At 33.0% G+C, this 23,837-nt stretch overlaps 2 protein-coding genes across 2 annotated transcripts; both read right to left on the bottom strand.

The window, feature by feature from the left end:
- Positions 1-1,741: 1,741 nt before the first annotated feature.
- On the bottom strand, positions 1,742-3,739 carry LOC145035153 (uncharacterized). The gene has a single exon (XM_078983745.1). The coding sequence runs from the start codon at positions 3,737-3,739 to the stop codon at positions 1,742-1,744; it is 1,998 nt and encodes a 665-aa protein (XP_078839871.1).
- Positions 3,740-9,933: 6,194 nt separating this feature from the next.
- On the bottom strand, positions 9,934-16,733 carry LOC145034314 (DNA topoisomerase 4 subunit B (DUF810)). Its single transcript, XM_078982700.1, has 23 exons — positions 16,387-16,733; positions 15,580-15,644; positions 15,259-15,508; positions 15,103-15,169; positions 14,790-14,940; positions 14,514-14,681; positions 14,348-14,437; positions 14,064-14,261; positions 13,888-13,989; positions 13,578-13,808; positions 13,180-13,482; positions 12,939-13,085; positions 12,497-12,589; positions 12,304-12,375; positions 12,098-12,215; positions 11,827-11,999; positions 11,558-11,738; positions 11,144-11,250; positions 10,978-11,055; positions 10,799-10,894; positions 10,621-10,716; positions 10,357-10,540; positions 9,934-10,262 (listed from the first exon to the last, which is right to left on the bottom strand). The coding sequence occupies exons 1-23, from the start codon at positions 16,547-16,549 to the stop codon at positions 10,093-10,095; spliced, it is 3,303 nt and encodes a 1,100-aa protein (XP_078838826.1). The 5' UTR covers positions 16,550-16,733; the 3' UTR covers positions 9,934-10,092.
- Positions 16,734-23,837: the final 7,104 nt, after the last annotated feature.

Here is a 23,837-nt window from a genome sequence, read left to right as displayed (position 1 = left end):
CTGAAGATGCAACTATTTGTAGACCATAGTCAATCGTACCTTGTAAATAACGAAAAATCTTCTTCATGAACTGAAAATGTGGCTCACGTGGGGCATGCATGAAGAGGCAAACTTGTTGAACAGCATATGCAATGTCTGGTCGAGTAAAGGTCAGATACTGGAGGGCACCTGCAAGAGTGCGGTAGAGAGTGCCATCAGCAAGAGGTTCACCATCAGTAGCACTAAGTTTCTTGGACGTATCCACTGGTGTAGCACATGGTTTACAAGAGGACATAGCAGCTCGTTGAAGGATATCACGAGTATAAGAGGCTTGTGACAGAAAAAGACCATGTTCATTGCGAGTAACCGTGATACCCAGAAAATGGTGAAGTGGACCTAGATCAGTCATAGCAAATTCCTGAGACAAAGAGGTGATAATGCTGCGGAGAACACCAGGGTCAGAAGCAGTTAATATTATATCATCGACATATAGTAATAGGTAAGCACGATGGCGACCATTTTGATAAATAAATAACGATGAATCACAAATACTACTTTGGAAACCCCGAGATGTGATAAATGAAGCAAAACGAGTATACCATGCATGCGGGGCTTGCTTAAGCCGATACAAAGATTTCCGTAAATAACAAACATGGGATGGAGACCGGGTATCAACAAATCCTGGGGGCTGGTGCATGAAAACAGTCTCATGGAGATCGCCATGGAGAAATGTGTTTTTGACGTCTAACTGATGTATCGGCCATGCCTGCGAGACTGCAAGACTAAGAACGGTTCGTATAGTAGTTGGTTTCACAACCGGACTAAAGGTATCGAGGCAGTCAATACCCACTGTTTGTGATTTCCCATTAACCACAAGGCGTGCTTTATAGCGGTCAAGCGATCCATCCGCTTTAAACTTGTGGCGAAACAGCCACATACACCGAATAACTGGGCTGTCGGTCGGTCGGGGAACGAGTTTCCATGTTTTATTTACCTGTAAAGCTCGAAATTCATCTTCCATGGCTTGTAACCAATTAGGGTCAGACATGGCGGCAGAAATTGACTTAGGAATTGGAGAGATGGGTGGAGTAGATGAGCTATGAAGGTTTAAACGGATGATCGGTTTGATAACACCTGCTCGTGCACGAGTAGTCATAGGATGAGTAGGAGGCGGGGGGCAGGGTTGAGGTGAGGTGGATTGAGGTGGGGTGGATGTGGGGGAAGGTGTTTCGGAAGGGAGAGAGCTTAATTGAGCAGGTGGATGGGTGGTGGTTGATGGTTGAGTGGGGGTAGTAGATGGTGTAGGAGCGGAGTATGGAAAAACATGAAAATGTTGGTCATCGAAAATGTCTAAGGAGATGGATGGGGAAGGGCTATTGGCAAAGGGGAAAGAGGTTTCGTCAAATGTAACATGACGGGATAGATAAACTTTGCCGGTGGAAGGATCAAAGCACCGATAACCCCGAAAGTTTTCCGGATATCCAAGGAAAACACATTTAACAGAACGTGGTTGGAGTTTGTTAGATTGAGTGGCAGCGATGTTGGGATAGCAAGTGCACCCGAAGGTGCGAAGATGATCATATGATGGTTGGCGACCGTAAAGAGAGAAGGCAGGAGTAGAAAAGTTGAGGTGTTTGGTTGGGAGGATGTTATGTAGGTAGGTAGCAGTGTGAAGAGCTTCAACCCAAAAGGATTGGGGAAGAGAGGCGTGAGTGAGAAGGGTTCGGATAATGTCGTTGAGGCGACGAATCATCCGTTCGGCTCATCCATTTTGTTGGGATGTTTGAGGGCAAGAGAAACGAAAGACAAGACCATGAGTTTGGGCAAAAGACTTAAATTCATTATTGTCAAATTCACCACCGAGATCGCATTGGAAAGACTTAATGGTTCGGTTAAATTGAGTTTGGATGAGTTTATGAAAATTTTTAAAATTGAGAAAGGTGTCAGATTTGTATTTGAGAGGGTAGACCCATACATAATGAGTGAAATTATCGATGAGGACCATATAATATTTGTAGCCAGATTTGCTTAAGACTGGAGATGTCCAAAGATCACAATGTATAATATCAAAGGGTGCATAAGTAATAGATTGTGAATCATAAAAAGGCAATCGAGTATGTTTAGATAGTTGGCAAGCATAGCATAAAGTTGTAGTTGTAGGTTTATTACAAGAAAGTGAAAATTTAGAACGAAGTAAATCTAAAACAAGAGCGCCTGGATGACCCAAGCGAGCATGCCAGCGATCGTGAGAGGATGCAAGGAGAGCAGACGGATTGGATGGTGTCGTGAAAGGGTAAAGATCGCCCGTGCTATCATGCCGAGAAAGAAGAGCTCCAGTCTGAAGGTCCTTTATAGAAAAACCATATGGGTCAAATTCAACAGAAGCTTGATTATCGATAGTGAATTTACGAACAGATAAAAGGTTTTTAATAATGGAGGGAGTAAAAAAAATATTTTTCAAGGCATATGAATGAGATTGGGTGGTGTAAGAAGAATGTCCAGACCCATGAACTGGAATACTAGAACCATTTCCAACAAAGATCGAGGTTACAGGAGAAGTAATCATGGGACTTGAGATCTTACCCTGGTTAGATGTGAGATGGGTCGAGGCGCCTGAGTCCATGTACCAAGACTGATCATTGGAGTTAAGATGGACTTGTTGCATTGTTTGTGCCAAATCTGATGGACTATAGTCAGAATAACCAGCAAACTGGGGACCGGGAGCAACAATCGGACCAGTTGGTCGCATTGTAGGTGGTCCGTTGGGCCTCTGTTGCGGCGTTGGATCGACTCCAAGGATTGGTCTGAATGTGTGATTAGTCCAATGACTTGCAGGCTGGGTCGGACCATGTGAGGGGTATGGAGATGGCGGTGGGTTCCATGGCTGTGAGTTGTTCCAATGTTGTTGACGCCATTGATTTCCTTGATTCCAATTTGGTTGGCCTCGACCTCCACGACCCCGGAAACTTCTGCCACGACCACGACCATGTGGACCTCGACCACAGCTGCCTGCACCTCTACCTGAGTAGTTGTTGAAGGTGTGAGTTTGACCATGTTGACCGGGTGTGGAATTTTGAGATGATCGGTCATCAGAAGAAGCAGCGAGGACTGTGTGAGTTTGATTTTGCCGAGCTGTTTGTCGGTGTTGTTCCAGTTGCAGCATGCTACGAGCTGTCTCCCATGATGGAGAGCTTTGATTGATATACGCGCCGACCACATCAAACTCTGGTGGTAACCCGCGAACCATCTGCAAAACAAGTCTTGCTTCAGTGACAGGATTGTCAACATCTTCCAGTTGGTCTGCTAGATCTTTTAATTTTTGACAGTAGGCTTCCATGGATGAACACGTAGCCAAGGTGAGATTAGAAAATTCTTGTTCAAGGGCAGCAGCACGTGATCCCTTATTGTTAAGAATGTTTGTTTTAAGTTTGTTCCATGCATCTTGAGCAGTAGTGTCGTTTTCCAGAATTCGAACCATGAGTTCGTCAGACAAAGTACTGTAAATCCATTGCAAGACAAGGGCATCAATTTCCATCCAATGAAGATAAGTGGGATCAGTTTCCTTTGGTGCTGGGGTGCCATCAATATGATCAAGAACTTTGTAAGCTTTGGCATGAAGACGGAACAGTTTTGTCCATGAAGAGTACGTAACCTTGACACCATCCAGAGTTCGTATCTTGGTTTGGATGTTCGTTACAGTGTATGCGGGATGTAATGCTGTGGTCTTTACTTCACTCGAACCAGCATCATCTTTGGCCATGACGATGACAGAGAATCTTGATAGTTAACAGCGAAACAGATGAGACAAAGTCGTAGCTTTGGATGAAAGGGTAGCCGCCAATATTTAGGGTTTATGGCTCTGATACCATAACAGCGAGCATAGGATTGGAATCCCTTTCAATTGATTAACCATGCCCTATTTATATAGGGATAAATACAAACAACGGATTCGGCTAATATGTGGAGGATGAAGTTCATCTTTTAAATTTTCATTATATGGTTAATAACTTGAATTTTAATAACATTTACAATTTCAATTATTACATTTTTAATGTCATAAGAAAAAAAAATCGTACTTAAATAACTATTTTTAAACACATGCATACTGAAATGCTAATTTTAAATGTAAATAAGGAATTTTTAATAAACACTGCTGATTTGCCCAATATAGAACTAGTAATAGTAACATATTTCACTAATGTGAAGTTGTGAACCGGTAAAATATTCTATATAAAGTTGGAGTTCAAAGTAGATTTATTTTTAGAATTAAAAGTTCAAAATATGAAAGAAAAGATTGTGGAATGTGGAATATTTGTAGAAGATGACAAATCAGCCGCCTTTAGAGGTTGCACCGCTAGAATATTGTTTTTGAATCAAAATTAATTTATAGAGATAATCACAAAATTAATCAAATGATTATTAGTAATTATAGGCGGTTTTTTTTTAAACGGCGGAAATAATTAAAGCCCTTGTCAATCATGCACAAGGCATGACAAAAAGAAAAAACAATTGTTTGGGTTTACTTTTTAGCTTCAAAACTTCAAAAAAAAATTTATAAAATGGATTTTTATGATTTTTTGAAAAATAAGTATTTTAAAATATGTTTGGATTAGTTTTTGAGGAGCAAAATCAAAAGTTGTTTTTTAAAAATGTTTGGTTAAACTTTTACCGGTAAAATAACTAAAAATGGCATGCTTATATATTTACAATGATTTACTATTTTATATATGTTATTTTATACTTGACAATTTTTTACACACATATTATAATTTTGTCAATATTTTATCAGAAAATATAAAATATAAAATTATTTTAAAATATTACTAATTTTTTATTAGACAATGATAATATTAAATTTACGTTCACACAAATTGTAAATAACTCATAAAAAATATCATAGATAACATCATATTACATTCATCCCCGCAATGTGATTATATCTTGTGCAATAATATCTCGTATCACTGTAGTATACGAATCATCATCACTCATGTGATGTGTATTTGGACCTTCTTCATAAACTTCACTAATAGTACCACCTCATAGGGGATTGTATGATTCTTGTTGTGCCCTATTAAACGTTCACCATACCTACTAACCTTTCTAATATAGTTATGGATCACCATCGATGCTATCACAATTCTCACTTGGTTCTTGTACTTGTAATTAACATGCATGTCTCTTAATAACGCTCACCTAGCTTTCCACACTCCAAAAGTTCGTTCAGTGATATTTCTCAATGATGAGTAGAGATAGTTAAATTTCTCTTTTGGTCCACAAGGTTCACGAATAGTAGCCGTGTGTCCACGTCGAAAATCTGGTAAATGATAACGAATATTTGTGCCTTTGTATGGAGCAAGATACTCTTTGCTATTTGGATATCTGGCATCAACAACGTAATATTTATCTGTAAATAAAACACACATTTGTTATTCGTTTCAAAGAAGTAGTACAAACATAAAAGTTGTGTTCCAAAAAAAAAATTATACTAACCACCTGTTGGATATGGAAAATTAAGATCTGGTCTCTGTAAGGCTTCATTGAAAATTTTTGTGTCGCGTGCAGTCCCCTCAAAACCGGCCCATACAAATTTAAAACACATTTTAAAATCACAAACGGCCATTATATTTTGTATTACATATCCTTTTAGACCAATGTACTTCGCTTCCTCTTTTTGTGGAACTCATGCCCTAATATGTGTCCATCTATAGCACCATTGTAATCCTTCAAATACAAAAGGATATTATAAATAAATCATTTTTTAAAGTTTGACTGCCAAGTAATACCTTGAACATTGGATGATACAAGGGTTATTTAATATATATTCGAGAACATCATCATTATAGTTTGCGTCTAGCTTAATGATGTCGGTACTCAGTTTTAGCACGACTTCTAAAACTGTATGCAAATGCCTATGAATCGTTTCCCCCAAATGATTAAAAAATTATTGCACAAATCTATTACTACACCCATGAACCAAAGTCATCAAGAATATTCCTACAGACTCCTCAATATATATATATATATATATATATATATATATATATATATATATATATATATATATATATATATATATTGTGTTTGTTGCAGTCCGTAATTTGTAGCAAGATATATGCATAACTGTTTGAAAATTGGTATGTGCAGTCTAAACATCTCATAACATCGTCTAGGATTGCCATTTAGTACTTCATTAATAAACATGTGCCATGTGCGCTTTGAAGTGTGACATGGCCTACGTACATTACAAGCTAGTATTATCCCTTTCAAAGCTAATTAACATAACATTTCAAATTCTCTATCCTCCTCCACCCAACATTCTTCATTATCACTAGCTGAATTAAAGTCATCACTATCCATCCTACATAATACAAATAAAAATATGTCAAGCAATAACACATAATATAAAATTTCGAATACATAATGTCAAAGTGCAACTCATAATGTCAAAGCATAACACAGAAAACGATAAGACATAATGTCAAATGACAAATTATTATTTCATAAGTAACTTAAGAAACTCCATCTTTGCTTCATCAGTTGTTGGAAATATAAAAGCTTCATGATTTTTGCTTTTTGGTGAAGACAATCAATGCTTGTGAAAATTCTTTGGACCCTTCACGAAAATCAGGAAACTTGATGACAATGGCCATGCAATCTGCTATTGTTGGGGAAGGATTATTTTGTGGATAAGTTTGTGTGCTTTTTGTTGATATGGCATCCAATAAAGCATCTATTTTTTCCTCATAAATTGAACTTTTAGTCTTGATTGAACGGTTGTTGGAAGCAAGCTTAGACCTCTTCCTTTTACTTGAACTACTTTCACGGAAACTAGGAAAAAGAGGCTCATCATCATCTAAATTGATTTCATCACTATCTCATTTTCCCTCCGTTTTTTTTTTCGTTTGGATTGCTATTGTTTTGAAATTGTAACGGAGCCATAGTCTAATCTCCAATGGCAACGGTATCCCGAAACAAAAGAGCATATTTCTCATTAAATATGCTCAAATATGTGTTCTTAAATTTGGCATATTCTTTATTCTCCTGCAAGACAAAAAGGTAATGTAAATAAAAAATGCTTACTATACGCAATCATAAGTTAAAATAATTAAAAAGAATAGTAAATCATACCTTTATTTTCTCCTCCCACAACTCAGGCGATGTATCTGTTAGGCTTCTCGTCCCACCGATTCTGGTTTCAAGCCTGATAATGAATCGTAAAAGTGCCTCCTCCCTTGAACTACAACTCATGATGGACTAATAGAAGGTGAATTGTTCAACATACAACTTCTTGTTCAAATTATGCTTTGTTTTAGCTATACTTTGTTTAATTTGATTTTGTAAACCTCCTGTGAATGCTTGTGTGACAGTAGTGAAGAAGATGGCTTGTGATTTGTTTCACCAGTTAGGACAACAAGAAGGTAGGCGGTGGTTACTAATTGGGAAGATAAAGTGAGCAATCAAGATCAAGGTTGGGAGCGGGAAAGGCGTTCGACGGCCGGGGAAAGATGTTCTCTTTCATCGATTTCTTGCAGTACCGATTGAACTTTTGAAGACAAGACTCAAAGAGTTTTTGTATGTGGGTACACTGATCGCAACCTCTCATCTCTTTCATCCTCAAGAACACACCGGTGGAGGTAGAGATGATGAGGATCGGGTTACGGACAGATCTGAGCACTCTCTCTCTCTCTCTCCCTTCTTTTCTCTCTCTTTTACAGCGTTGAATATTCATTACAATCACACACCCCAGACTTTCGATTTTCTAAGAACGAATAGAGAGAATGCATTTGCAGGTGGAGTTTTAATATTTTGGAGGTAAGGGAGAAAAACAAATGTTTGTGTGTGTTACGAGAGAGAGGGAGAGGGGGAGAGAGAGAGAGAGAGAGAGAGAGAGAGAGAGAGAGAGAGAGAGAGAAAGAGAGAGGTGGGTCCTATTCTTGATTTGATTTAACATTTGTAATTAAATAAAAGAAAAAAATATTTAAGTAAATGAAAAAAAAAACAAATTAAAAGGGCAAAGTAGTCTTTTCAAGATTATTAGGAACTAATTCTACAATGAAAATAGCCCAAAAAAATGCATACCACAAGGATCATTTTTGCAATTTTGTCTTAAAACTAATGTTAGAATTTATTAAAATAAATGAACATATATAAAATTTGTAATAGAATAATAACATTTGAATGAAAATATGAATAATCAAACATTAATATTCACGTAAGAATTACTTCAACAATACACATATACAATATTCATTGCAAAATAATAACATAAACATAATGTTTTTACGTTTTCATACTATGTAATGTTTTTATTTGGACTTACTTCTATATATATATATATATATATATATATATATATATATATATATATATATATATATATATATATATATATATATATATAATATATATATATATATATATATATATATATATATATATATATATACACTATGTTTAACATCCTATTATATTTTAATAAAATACAAATTTTTTTCTTAAAATTTTAGAGTTTTTTATTTTTGAAATCCAAAATCCAAAATGACAATTTGAAAAGTTTTCTTTTTTCATAATAAATGTTTTATGTTAGTTTGGAATGTCATTCCAAACCTATTGGTTATTTTGTTTTAAAAAAAATAGTGTTTTTTAAATACACCTCACATTATGTTTCTCTATTTTTTTAACCAAATGATCACTAAGTTGAGGATATTATGCTTCTCTATTTTTTTAACCAAATGATCACTAAGTTGAGGACCCATTTCACAATGCTCTATGTGTTTGGTTTATAGCATTTGATTTAATATATTTTGAATTTAAATGTTCCATATAGTTTAAAATTTTGATAGATTTACAAAATCCATGATCATTGAATAATATCATGTTTATCTCATTTTAAAAATTTCTGATTTTGTGTTTTTTTTTAAATGCAAATAATATTATGTTTATCTGATTTTTAAAATGTTCTTATCTTATATTTTTTTTTTAAATGCAAATAATATAGATCCATAAAGATCAAATATTGTTTTTATGGTTAAAGTTATTTTTGTCAAACTAAGTGAAAAGCTATCAGCTAGTTGATAAACATGCTAATAAAAAATAACTACAAATATCTAAAAGATATAAATTTACATATAAAACTTATAGAAGATTGAGTTTTTTTTATAATTAATAAAGGACATTTTAGAGGATTTAAAAAAAATAAAAAATAAAAAACAAAAACAAACAAACTCGTTGAATCATTAGTCTTTTAAACAAAATTAACTTGTAAACTATTTTTTGGTTTCCACGAATATAAACTCAATTAACACACTAGTTTACATACTAGTTGTGGTGTCACATATAATAACCTAATTAGTTAAAGCAATATCCATCATCAAACGTCCATGGCAAGATTGCAAGAATCACCTTGGCAGCATCTTTCTGTATTTTTCTAATGCGTCACTATGTGCTTTTAATGATTACTATGTAGGCATGTATGGCCAACATTTTTGGATTAAATTCATCCTTATACTCAATATCTATACCTCCTACTTATATAAACAAAATCTTTTACTTATGTATTGTGAGTGTGTCGTTAGATGTCCTTAAAAAGAAAGTCTATGAAAAGTGAAAACCATAAGGGTATGATTTTAATAAGACCCATTTTTCTTTTTCTTTTTTGTTCTACAAATACATATCAAAATTATATAATCTACCATGTTATAACCCACAAAAGAAAAAAAAAAAATAAGATGCTTAGGCTCTTTTTATAAATTGCATATCTTCCCAATATTCTGTATTCTGCAACACATTCTACCACGAGTTCAAAATAAATCGGTTAAAAACAAAGAAATTTATACACACAATTTAAGGAAACGTTGATCAAGTTTAACACTCCAAACTCTAACTAATTGACCTTTCAAAATAAATTGTAATGCAAATTAAAAGTATAAATTCAAAATGGTCAGGCGAAAATTCATTTCTCAGCATTTTCATTTTCATTTCTTGTATGTTTTTAATAAGTAGGTGAGTTAGTTGTACATGTTTAGAATGAATGATTGTGAAACTGAAACAGCAATAAGCTCTCTTCTCTAACCTTTGTTTTAATCATCTAATGTGATTTATATTATATTATTAACTCCATCTAAATGAACCTCCTTGCACTTCTTGAAACCTCTTCTTTAATAATCTAAAGCTACTATTACCTTTTTCACCCCATTTCACCGATGCACTTCTTAAAAACAATGATCCCGTTGGGATTGGTGACTTTGGAGTTGACTCATACGATGCTGTCTCAACATAATCTGCTTCCACATACAAAATACAAAATGAATAAAATCTCAAAATATTTATTTATTTATTTGTTTTCCTTCAAAATATTTATAAAAACATGATCACCTGAAGATGCAGGCAAGTGATACTGTAATTTTAAGAACTTAGAGGCCTCTCCGTCTTTTTTATGGCATAAAACACGTATTAATGTGTCCACGTCATCCAATGATCTTTGTCCCTGAATTTTGGAGCCAAATCCTGTTGACAAGTTTTCGCTTGCCATCATCAACATATGAATCACTGATTCTGCCTGGAAAAAAATATATATAAATATATAAGCATTTTATTATCATAAGTAGAAACAAATGTGGGATGAAGGATGCAGCTTACGTCGAGAGAGAAAAGGCTTAAAATTTGATGGGCAAGTTTTGATTCCACTTCCACTAGTGAACGGGGAAGACCTTCTCCATCAGCAACAAAAAGGTCCTGTTTATTAAATTAAATTAAATTATTATTTTTCTTTTTTTTTTTTAAATCATAAATCTGGTTCTGGTTGGTTTTAATGTACCTGTAACATATTCAGGTCATCTTCCATCATGATGATATCTGAATCAGAAAATGCACGGGAAGGACCTCCATCCAGAAGTATCCAAATGTACCCTTCCTATACAATGAAAAATGTTATATTAATATCTGAAAAAAAAAAGACCTTCGGTAATAAATATCTTAATGTATCATAATTCATACCAGGGCTGCCCTACATATACTAGCCACCACCATATCTCTTAGTGTATCATCAATTAGACCACATACATGGTTAAGAACCTGCAAAATGCTCACCAGATTAAACCATACATACATGATACATGTATGCATGTATGTATGTGTGAAGAGGGAAAGATAGAGGGCTTACACTATCAATATGTGGAAGTAAATTTTCCAACCGAGATCCTTCAACAGTCCCATGATATAAACGTAAAAGAAATGAATCTCTCAAATCCCAGAAGATAATCTTGGTTCCTAAAATTTCATAAAACAATGGATTTACATTTTAGACCTTGCCCAACATATAAAGGAAAAAAGAAATAGCAATGTACGTTCATTTATCTGCTTATGGCCAAATTCCATAAAAACTTACTTTCATTTCTTTCTATTTTTTTTATTAGGATACTGTACTTTAAAATATGCTTGTTATTTGGATGACATTGCTACAGTAGGGTAGATTTTTCAAAGTACAGTGCTGTAATAGGAAGAAATGGAAAATTGTAGCATAAAAAAGCAAACAAATATAAATGAAAGTAGGTTGCTATTTCTTGCATGAACTCACCAATTAAGTCGCATATTTTTCTGATAGCATCAGCTACTGAATCCCTGATGCTGTCAAAGGTGGCTACAAATAGTTCATCAAGTGATTCACTGTCAATGAGCATAGAATCTGTTTTTCCCATAGTAGATGTCCATGATTTTTTAATTCCATCTTCTAGTAAATTAATTTGCTTCTGCATATACTATATAGTATATACCATAACAAAATCATATTATTAATTACTATATGCGACATGGAAATGGAAACATAAATTAGCAGTTGGCACTCACTTGAAGAGTATTTAATCTGACACAGAGCTTCACAGCTGTCAACTCTTTTAATTTCTCCTCAACTTCCTCATCAAGAAATACACTCTCAACCACTTTTTTCTTGACTATTGGGAACATTGCATCCTTGTAACGAGTCAATGGAGGGGCAGCAGGATATAAATGGTTCTTTTCAACTGTGTCCATGTATAAATATATAATTATAACTCAGATCAATAGTTTTTTATAAAAATTACATATCATACATTAATCATGGTATATAGATGTGTGGTACCTAACTGGCTAAACAATTTTAGCAAATAGCCATCAAGGGCATGGAAAATTATTGAAAGCAGTGCTTGCAAGTGTGAGATGTCCATTGGAAGACTCAGCCCGAATAATTGGTCAACTGTCTGCAAAAGATTTAAAAAAAAAAAAAAAATCAAATTTAAGGTTATTTGTGAAAAGAATTGAGTGTAACTTGTTCATGATTTTGTATACCTCCTCTATGATCCTAAAAACCTCTACAACTGAAGCTGCTTGCTTCTGCTGATTGGATAAGGGTTCCCAGACCTGAAACATGATTAAAATGTCCCTCTTATTTCACCCTATTTTATTAATCAGTAATTACCATACATTTACAGAGTAAGGGCAAAATTGTAAAATCGACCATCAATAAAATGCAAGTCATTACCTCAAGGTGGAAAGCGCGTCCTGTCCATTCGAGTATGCGTTCATGTTGCGAGATAAGCCAATCCAGAATGATCGGGCGGCTTATTTTATTTATCTGCATGAGTTTAGCATGGAAAGAGATAATTTATAAATTTATCTAAATGAAAATATTTGGTTATATACATATTCTACAAGAATTCATAAGAACTAAAGGTAATAGAAGCTTATTAAACCCAAAACAAGATCATAATAAAAAATAAATAAATAAATAAAAACATTTTCTAGTTATTTTAGAGAACAAAACTGTAACTAAATCCATTCCATGATGGAATGAAAAAGAATTTCCCCTGCTGCTAAAGAATGAGAATTAACAAAGTACACATAAAACAAGTATGTTATAATTATATCTTTTAAAAAGGAACCCTCAAAAAATCAAAGGCTTTAAGGTTGTAAAATTCACTAACCTGATAGAAATCAACAGAAAATGACCCAGCACCACTTTTTTCATCTTTAGATTTAAAAGATTGAATCAAGTAATGCTCCAAGCGATGAGCTGAAGAAAGCACAGATATAGCATCTACAGAAAAGGATACATCTTCTAGAATTGGTTTCTACAAAATAAGCATAAACAAATTATTAAGATGTTGAATCTTGACGAAAAATAGAGATAGAGGTAATTTTTGAAATTAATCATAAGAAGCAAACCAGTCTTTCTCCATAAAACTTGTGCAAATATACAGAGGCCACCATCCCTGCATCTGGACACCATTGGGACAAGATAGGTGAAAACACAGACACTTCTCTTTCAGCAATAACTTTTAATTCACTTGCAAGTATAGCCAATGGATGCTTCCCTTCCATTTTAGATATGAGATTTATGGTATCTTCCACCCGTCTGCATGCAGCTTCAACAGATCTCTCAACATAAACCCTAACTCTAATTGCAGCAGAATTATCTGTTGCAACAGCCAATCCCATAGAAACTAGCTTCCGGAAAAAAGCCGGCTTCTGAAGAGGGAATATAACAAAAAGGGAATGATTAATTAAGTACTAAAACTAAAATCAACAAAAAACACAATCAGACAAAAGAAAAAGGAAATGACCTCACTGAAATGCAGGTGATAATCTTGCAGCCTGTTGTCAAACCAAAGGTTTATTGAACAGAATACTGCTTGCACCAAATTGCATCTGGTTTTGACACCATTGTTGTCAATAGTACAAATTACTCTGTCAATACATTGTTCCTCATTTTCATCTATATGATTGGTGGATAAAACTTTCTGCACTTGAATGTTTGCTTGATCTAGTAGTACCATTTCTTTTGTCTCGATGAACTTCAGTAATCAGAAAAAAAAAAGTTCATTAGATCAAAACTAAAAGTGGAATTCTCACTAAAAGGAAGAATTTTTTTACCTGTTGGAAAAGCACCCATCCATATAAAGCATCATGCATCTTCTGAGTTATGCCTAATGTACCCCAAGTCAACTTGATAAGCTTTAAATAATCCGCATGTTCCTATTACAAGATCAAATTATAAATATCAAGAATCAGACCAATAGAAGTAAACATAGCAACAACAAGAAATACACCTCGATGAGCTGTCCTTCATCCAGAATGTCAAATACTCCAAACAGTAACTTCTCATAGAGTCTTATATTTAAGTGATAACCAGCATTCCAGTAAGATGTATGAGAATTCCCCCTCATGGATGACAGAGAGGATGCCACCTGTCTGATAGCTAGTAGAACTTCAGTACGATCAGCAGGAGTCATGATGATGTTCCATTCCTATAGTTGTCAAATAACTAGTTCTCATGAACACTAAACTCAGATTTATCAGAATATGCAAAGTGAGAGATGGAAATATTAAATACCTCTGGACTTCTGATCTTGTCAAGTAAAATCCCAAGTTCTTGCATTTCAGGATAATTCACGGATGCAAAGAGTTCTTCTAGAACATTTGCCTATATGAAATATTTTCAAAGTTACAGCAACAATAAATTATTTAAATTGTAAACCATAACAAGACATTGGCCATACCTGGCGTTTCCTCCATTGTGTGTATGATCTTTCAACCAGAAAATCATTCAATTGTATGCCACTTAAGAGCTCAATTGAGATTTGAGGAATATCAAGTGGTACATGTGGCTTTCTCATAGAAAACTGCATCAACTTTTGCCTAATGCGTTCATCCATTGCCTCTGATATCTAATTAAACAAGTGAGCAAACATTGTTATGACATGTGTTAGATGATTCTTTTTCTTTTTTTATATTTCTCTTTTGATGATGATAGTGATGAATGGGAAATGGTTCACCTGCATCTGAGCACGAATGGTGTCGATGTGCTCAAATTGATTTTCAACAGAGTGGGACCTCATATGTCTTCTATCTCTCCTATTTTTTAAACCGGTTAGAAATTTAGAGCCTTTATCTTTCTTCGGGTTCTCCAAAGAATGAATTGTGATCCTAATGTTCAAAAAAAAAAGATCAGATATTCACATATGATTATCTATTTATAAAAAAGTAAAATTCCAAAAGGCCACTTTTATATTAGATTTTTATCAATCTTTTTTCCATACATATGAAAGCTCAAAATCAGAAAGTAAAATTGAGAGTGAGAATGAGTACCCAGAAAATGAAATGCATGAAAGCAGTACTTCATAGGCAGACTCCCGCAAGTCATCATCCGATAACCCTTAAAAGTTACTAAAACTATGTATCAGTCACTCAAAAAGAAAACCACAGCATCTGGTTATAGAATTGAAGAAGGAGGACAGCAAATACCTGTTCTTAAAACAGGGAGTCCTAAAGAAGGTACATCCATATTTTTTGCAGACTTTGAACTTGAGGGTACCATATATGGATCATTCACCCCAGAAGTAGTTGCTTCTGAATCATTAGAAGAAACATGGGGAATAAATGAATGTTGTCTATCACTGTTGATCTCAACTGGGGGTGGCACTCGTCTAGGTGGAGATCCAGCAGAGTCTGGTGCAGACACAAGAAAAAAAGAATCCCCTGATTGGGACTGTATCTGCAGAAAGCCCAAATAAACTGTCACAAAATTCACAACATCTGCTGCAACCATGCATAATGAAGCCTTACCATTGACGGGAACATAGATTCATCAGTGTGCTTTGTGGTTGCTTTAGAAACATCAAACACTCCACCTGATTAGAAGAAAACATCATAACTACAGTAAGCTACATGATAAAAACTGCTCTAAAGACAAAAAAATAGTATAGAATGCTACAAATTGAGAGATTTTGGGTCCTAAAAAGTTTAATATCTTCATATAAAGTACTAATTTGATATGTATTATGTTTAATCTTGGGTGGAATGAACAGAATACTTTACAAGGTAAAGCCCATTGACCTCTACATCTTTGACTAAACCCTAACGATATACCAGAAACAATAACCCTAACAATCTATGTTCATTGATTATCAATATTGTCCGTTGGTTATTATAGTGTCCCCACTTCGGTTCCAAAAGCAGATATGAGTTTTGAACTTCAGTTATCAACCACTTTGCTTTCAGCTGCAAAACTAATATTGATTCAATATGTTCTAAAAGACAAAATGCTAACCGCGCTAAATTTTACACATAAAAAGATTACCATAAATATATAAATTCGGTGTTGTATGGAACAAATCATTTATTTTCAAGTGCTTGGCATGGAATGGCATCACGAGTCAACAAGCATGAAATGGTGAAATTTAAGGAACTATCTACTATGTTGAAAATCAAAAGCATTGACTCATAAAATTACTTTGCCTTCACTTTAGCTTACAGCAATAGCTTCCTCGGTCATTAAAACAAACAAAAACTACTTAATGAAATAACTTAAAACAAACAAAAACTACTTAATGAAATAACAAAAGCCAACTAGGTAAGAAAATAGGAAATTACCACCGGATTTTATGCATTCGAGGACATAATCGGCGCTGATAACATCGAAATCGATGGCGGAACCAGGAAACTTTCGAATATCCGTGATCAGCTCTGAAGAGACTATGAAGTTAAGGAGCTTCCGGCGATCGCGACGGTAGCGCTGTAGCAGAGGAGACTCCATATTTTGAGAGGAATTTGGGATTCTCCGCTCACATGTTCGGAGTGTACAACCAAATGATGCAAAGGGGAAAGAAAATTTTTGGAGACGCGCGAAGATAACAAATAACAAACGGCGGGGGTAATTGGTAATTGGGTATGGCCGGATTCCTTGACCTTTTTCAGGCTTCTTTTCTCTTTTCCTTTTCTCTCTCTTTGAACGGTCAGCTTACAATAATTATTAATAATTATACCACTTAAAATAATACCAAAAAAGATTGCGTACTTTTAATTTATTTTAATTCCTAATTTACCTATTTAATTGTTTTTTAATAATTGAATCATTATATTTTCTATTTATTAAAAAATTATTTTTTGTTATCGAATTTGTTAAGTAAACAAAAAATATATTGTTTGGAGTGTAGACTATTTCAATTTATGATTTTTTACTAAATAATTGTTAACAATTTTATGAAGCATGAAAAATGAAAGAGATTGAGTGCGGAGATATTTGCTAGTCTTCTCCCCACTCCCCTACTCAAAATATTTACTTTAACTAGACATTTGCTAGTATTTGGAATATTTGTTGTGTTAGGGTTTCTATGGAAAAAAAAACATTTGTTAACATCTTGACTGAATGATTGACTTGTTACAAATAAGATTTATATTTATATCGACTATCGTTTTGATGTTTTGGTGGATCGTGATCTTTGTGGACTTGGGAAATAAGGATTTCAATATGGACAAATTGTTTTAAACGGTATCTCATGCATATTGATAAAACATGAAGAAAAAAAATATGCATAGTATGTGTTTATGCTATTTACATTTGATATTTTTTGTTTCCTAACACCAAAGGTTGTGAAGTTCCTCAATATAGTCCAAAATGTTATATATTAAAACCCCAAATTTATGTTTGTAATTTTTAAAAGATTTAGTTTTTCTATATATAAAGAATTATACACCATATTTTGTTGACAGTTTGTCTTCCATCTAATATAATTGAATCTTGAGTTGAATGGCATAAAAAAAAATTTTAAAAAAAACAAAACAATATAATTTATATCATGTGTGTCATGATGATATTGTGACTACTAAAACAATGGTTGGCCTACTAGATGGGAAGTTTGTTATGAAAGACTAAACGTGCCATAATATGAATTATGAACATTCAAAGAGTGTGATTATATAATTTCAATCCATATATATATATATATATATATATATATATATATATATATATATATATATATATATATATATATATATATATATATATATATATATTAGGTGGAAGACCGACTCATATATTATATGAATTCATTTAAAAAAATTATATATAAAATTATAAACATTTGAGAAGTTGAATTTATAAGAAAAATAAAAAAAATATTGAATTATTAAAATTAAAGTGTTTTTAAATTTAAACAAATAAATTAGATAAATAAACAAAGAAGACTAATGGGCTTTAATTTATAAATTTTGAAATTAAAAGGAAGGTCAATTAATGAAATTGAAATGTTTTTATTATTATATTTATTGCAATTAATCAATTTAATAAAAATGAAACAACTACAAAATGTCATGTGAAAAAAGTTTAACCGAAAATAACCATAAAATGATATGTGGCCAAATCAATGAGAGTGTGACAAATGTTAAAAAGTTTTTTATTTATTAGGAAGGATATATATATATATATATATATATATATATATATATATATATATATATATATATATAATTTTAATGGTCATCTTACATAGATATGTAATATATAAAAATCACTTATGTGCTTAACAATTTCAAATAACAAAATTGTGTAGGATTAAGGCCCGCAACAATATGTAATATGTAGTGGCTTAAGAATGAGAAATAAAATAGAATGTTTCTATAGAAAATATAACTATCAATCTAAGTAGAACTTGAATGTGTAAAATCAAATGTATAAAAACATAAGAGGGAAACCCAATTTTGGGTGAAAAAAGAGCCAAACATAATTCTACAATTAATTTGGTATTTATAATAGTTAAAACTTATTAAAACCGAAAATATTGCAACTATCAATAATCAATGGTTAAACATTAATTTAATATTTAATTGTTTTATAATATAATTAATTAAAATGTATATATGGTATTGACACAATAGCCTTAAAGTCTAAGGTGTTGACATATGGATATTTTCTAGATGAATTTTGGATGTTATATTATGAATTTACATGTTTATGTGGTATGTAATTTGTATGTTAGCTGGTATGCAATATATGTTAATAATTTACATGCAATATGATTTACATTTAACAAGTCACATATGGATTTGGATGGTGAAATTTTAGTTTTCTTTTTTATTTTTGTGTTATTGGTTGATGTTAACCTGACAAATGCATAAAATAATTGAATATTATGCAATTAGGTTAGTGTAGTCTTTTACATGATGATTATTTAATTGTATGATATGTTAATATGTTATGCACAGGGGTTGATGATGAAACAATACTAAAGTCTGAGCCTATAATACTTATTGTTGATGACTATACTACTTATTGTTGATGACTATACGAGCACCAGAGTTGTTAGTCGTCATTGATGACTAGACAAGCACTAATGTTGTTAGTCTTCGCTGATGACTATACATGTACAAGAGCTATCAGTTATTGTTGATGACTAAACATGCATCGAAGCTATTAATCGTCGTTGATGATTAGACGACACTAGTGTCATTAGTCTTCGTTGATCAGGTGGATCGACACTAGAGCTAAGAGCTTTGTTTTTGTATGTATTGTATATGTGATATGATATGTGGTATATTGGAAAATTCATTAATTTGTGTGCTTGCGTTGCTAAGTTGTATGTTTTTCATATTGTTCATGTACGAAAGGGAAGGATGCAGTGTGACTGTACATTCACATCGATGGGTTTTCATGACCTAGACTTCCGTTAATTTTATGTTATTAGCATGTTTTAGAAAGCATGTTTTTAGAATCTTGAACAAATGAGTTTTCTATTACCTTTGGAAACGAAGTTTAATATTATACTCTATTTTGAAAGCGAGAAATTGGTTTTACATTTGGGACGTTACATATGTGTATTAAAATATAAAAATGCATGTCGTTTTTATATATAATCATTGTGATTATATATATATATATATATATATATATATATATATATATATATATATATATATATATATATATATATTGAACTTGAATATATGCATATATAATTAGATTTCATTGCCGTAGTTAAGTATATATCTCATTGCCATAGTTAAGTAGATATTTTTAAAGTATAACATCTTAGTAAGGAAAAAATAAAAATACAATTCATTAACTATAATATCTAACATTTATCAAAATGTTGTGTAATTGTTCTTAAGGTCACATCCTAAGAATAGTGTTAAGATATGGGTTGTAAAGATATGTTGCTTCCTGATATTGTCAGCACCGTAGCCAAACATGATTCATTCCTCTCTCTCTCTCTCACATATACACACATACAAAGTCTCACAATTATGTTTATTTCTATTTTCCTCTCTGCATTAAAGGCTTTATTTATGATCAAAGAGGATAGAAAAGAAAATTTGATGTTAACTTTGTAGTTTACAATGTTTGTCATTTTTCCATAAATCAAACTTAATTTTGGGATATAGTGAGATTATTCTGCTTTAAAATAGAGAATAATCTCATTATATCCCAAAATTAAGTTTGATTTATGGAAAAACGACTAACATTGTAAACTGCAAAGTTAACATCATATTTTCTTTTCTATCCTCTTTGATCATAAATAAAGCCTTTGATGTAGAGAGGAAAATAGAAATAAACATAGATGTGAGAGACTTTGTATGTGTGTATATGTGATCATAAACGGGAGAGAGATAGATAGAGAGAGAGAGAGAGAGTCTTTTTTTCAGTTGCGACTCCTAAGAAAATTAGATAGATTATACAAGTCGGTGGCCTTACATAGGTTGTACAGAGTCCAAATTTTTTGTTGGGGAGAGAAGGCTATACGGTTGGAAGAGTGATTTTATAAGGGAAATTCAACGACTAAAAGAATGCAAGTAGCAAGTTTTGCAATATGCTTTAAGGTTCTTGAAGTGTTCTTGCTTCTTGCTTAACCCACCCATTTTCTCCTTTCTTCTTTTTAACCTTAGTGGGTCACTTGACCCACTTAAAATAAAAAGTTTGATTTATGGAAAAACGACTAACATTGTAAACTGCAAAGTTAACATCATATTTTCTTTTCTATCCTCTTTGATCATAAATAAAGCCTTTGATGTAGAGAGGAAAATAGAAATAAACATAGATGTGAGAGACTTTGTATGTGTGTATATGTGATCATAAACGGGAGAGAGATAGAGAGAGAGAGAGAGAGTCTTTTGTTCAGTTGCGACTCCTAAGAAAATTAGATAGATTATACAAGTCGGTGGCCTTACATAGGTTGTACAGAATCCAAATTTTTTGTTGGGGAGAGAAGGCTATACGGTTGGAAGAGTGATTTTATAAGGGAAATTCAACGACTAAAAGAATGCAAGTAGCAAGTTTTGCAATATGCTTTAAGGTTCTTGAAGTGTTCTTGCTTCTTGCTTAACCCACCCATTTTCTCCTTTCTTCTTTTTAACCTTAGTGGGTCACTTGACCCACTTAAAATAAAATGTAAAAAAACTAGTAATAGTTACATATAAAATTAATTTATTGGCATACCTTAAATATGTGAGATTACCTCTCTCTCTCTCTCTCTCTCTCTCTCTCTCTCTATATATATATATATATATATATATATATATATATATATATATCTCTATATATATATATATATATATATATATATATATATATATAAAGATTTCTAAAGCCCACGTTTTATATTTTAATAGTTTAAAATCACAAATGCCCAATTTACCTGCGATATAATACAATAAGAGATGGTCAATACAACTTAACATTAAAAACGTCGTTTCACTTTAACAGTGAATCACATGGTTTTGTGTTCTAGAATCGTCATTAAACACTAGGCACAACCATCGAGTTGATCATATTTGCTAAACCTTCTTCCCAAGACTATTTGTTTGTAATCCCCTCCAAAGTTTCTCCAAATTCATCAGTGCTTCTTGAGAATCTGCATGATACATTTCATTTGTTCATATATTGATGCTTAGATCTCTGTCAAATATATGCTATATGTTTTGAACATCAGAAGGATGTAAAAGTATTTATTAGTGTTCATAAAATCCATTCGATTATTTTAAGAAATCGTTGGTAATCGTTCTCTCTGATGGATCCTAACGTAAGTACTCAAAAATCGTTGAATCATCATCATGAAACCCATTTTGTTTCTTATGAGTTTTTATTTACCTTTATCCAAGTAATATGATAGCTCACTAGATAGGCTTGCTTTTTTTATTATTTTGGGTAAATTACACGGATGGTCTCTGTGGTTTAGGGTAATCTGCTAGCTTGGTCCCTAACAACTTTTTTTAACTCGGACCGTCCCTAATTTATATTTTTATTGCACGCTTGGTCCTTGTTCGTTATAAAAAGACTATTTTACCCTTAATAATTTAATATTCATTATTTTACCTTTTCATGTAAATAATATATTAATAAAATTAACAAAATACAGTAAATAAACCCCTAAGTAGCGTCTCCAACCCCTCCTTGGCTCCTTCACCCCTCGTCTTCCATCATCACCATTCACCAGTTGCCTGATCAGCTACATCTCTGGCGACTCCAACAACATCACACATGGCTGGTGAGAAAACCCTTCATCTCCTTCCTCCTTACTCACGGGACTAACCTGCCTCTCTACTCTGCCACACTTTATTCCATTTGAAAAGCAGACGACGGCTGAAACTCCAATTGCCTTACTCATGTTTTCCTCACCAACATCTATTTCCAGCACCAACAGAGAAGGTGGAGGTGATGCAGGCACTTGAATCTGACGAGACAATACAAACTTGAGCGTTGACCTCTTTCTTTGTTTCGCACTTGAAAGAATGTTACCAAATCAGAAGTGACAAATACAATAGATTTCAAGTTTGATTTTAATTTTGGTGCCCAAATCGACCATACAACACCGGTTAGGTTTGATTTTAGTTTTAATTTCCAGTTTAAGGTTTAATTGAGTTATAGGTTTGGATTAATGTTCGCATTCAACTTTCAGTTTGATTTCAGTTTCAGATTTGATTTTGAGTTTTGTGTTTGATTTCAGTTTCAGAGTCGTTTTTAGTTTCAATTTTAGGTTTGCATCTTGGATCAATTTAAGGTTCAGGTTCCATTCGATCTTGTGTTTGATTTCAGTATCAGATTCGAATATAGCCTGAGAAGACAATTGGTGGGGGGGGGGGGTGGAAGTGAAGCTGGAGAAGACATCGTTAATTTGTGAGATTTTCCGACGAGAGGAGTGATATTTTCCGGCGACTGAAATCAAGGAGGGAAGGGAGGGGAGGAGGCTTCGGTTGTGTAGGTTCTTGAATCAGACCAACATATTTTTTTTAATTAATACTTTTTCTACATTTAATTAATTAATAATTTAAAATAGGTAAAAGAAATCAGTAAGGGTAAAATAGTCTTTTTATAACGGACAGGGACCAAGCGTGCAATAAAAATATAAATTAGGGACGGTCCGAGTTAAAAAAAGTTGTTAGGGACCAAGCTAGCAGATTACCCTAAACCACAGGGACCATCCGTGTAATTTACCCTATTATTTTTAATGTTGGAACATGAGTCATGTGACATCCTTTATTTTTTAGAACAATAAAGAAATTTTCTTTACACTTTAAAAATTGTATTATTATTGTTTGCTGAAAATCCCAATATATTGAAGCATTTTTAGTACAAATGATTGTCCCAAAATAGTAAACCCTAAGGATGTCATAATCAATTCAGATACATAAGTTATAGCATAAAGACCTTATTGTCCTGAACAGTATTGCACATTTTCTCTTAATCACTCAACATCCTAATCAATTTCCAGTAGCTTAAGTCTTGATACATGTGATGCATACAATGGCTTGGGTTGGGAAACATGGTGAGATACATTGGGATTTCAATCCTACAATATTATTATGATAATATTCCTTAACTATCAAACCTGCAAAACCAAGTGTTACCAAACAATATATTGCAAACTTAGATACATATAAACCAATCATACCATCCCAATCGATCCTCACAAATCCTAGTCCATGATTATCAGGAAGATAAATTGTTTTAGAGTAAGGGTTTGACTACACAACTAGGGGATTCATTGATTGGTGTAAGACATAAAGACACTCGAGCCATCAGAGTATCTAATGAACATGGTATCCCATTT

Source organism: Lactuca saligna, chromosome 3 (assembly GCF_052625555.1).
Source record: "Lactuca saligna cultivar CGN05327 chromosome 3, ASM5262555v1, whole genome shotgun sequence".
NCBI classification, from domain to species: domain Eukaryota; kingdom Viridiplantae; phylum Streptophyta; class Magnoliopsida; order Asterales; family Asteraceae; genus Lactuca; species Lactuca saligna.
This window is presented reverse-complemented; position numbering and strand designations above follow the sequence as displayed.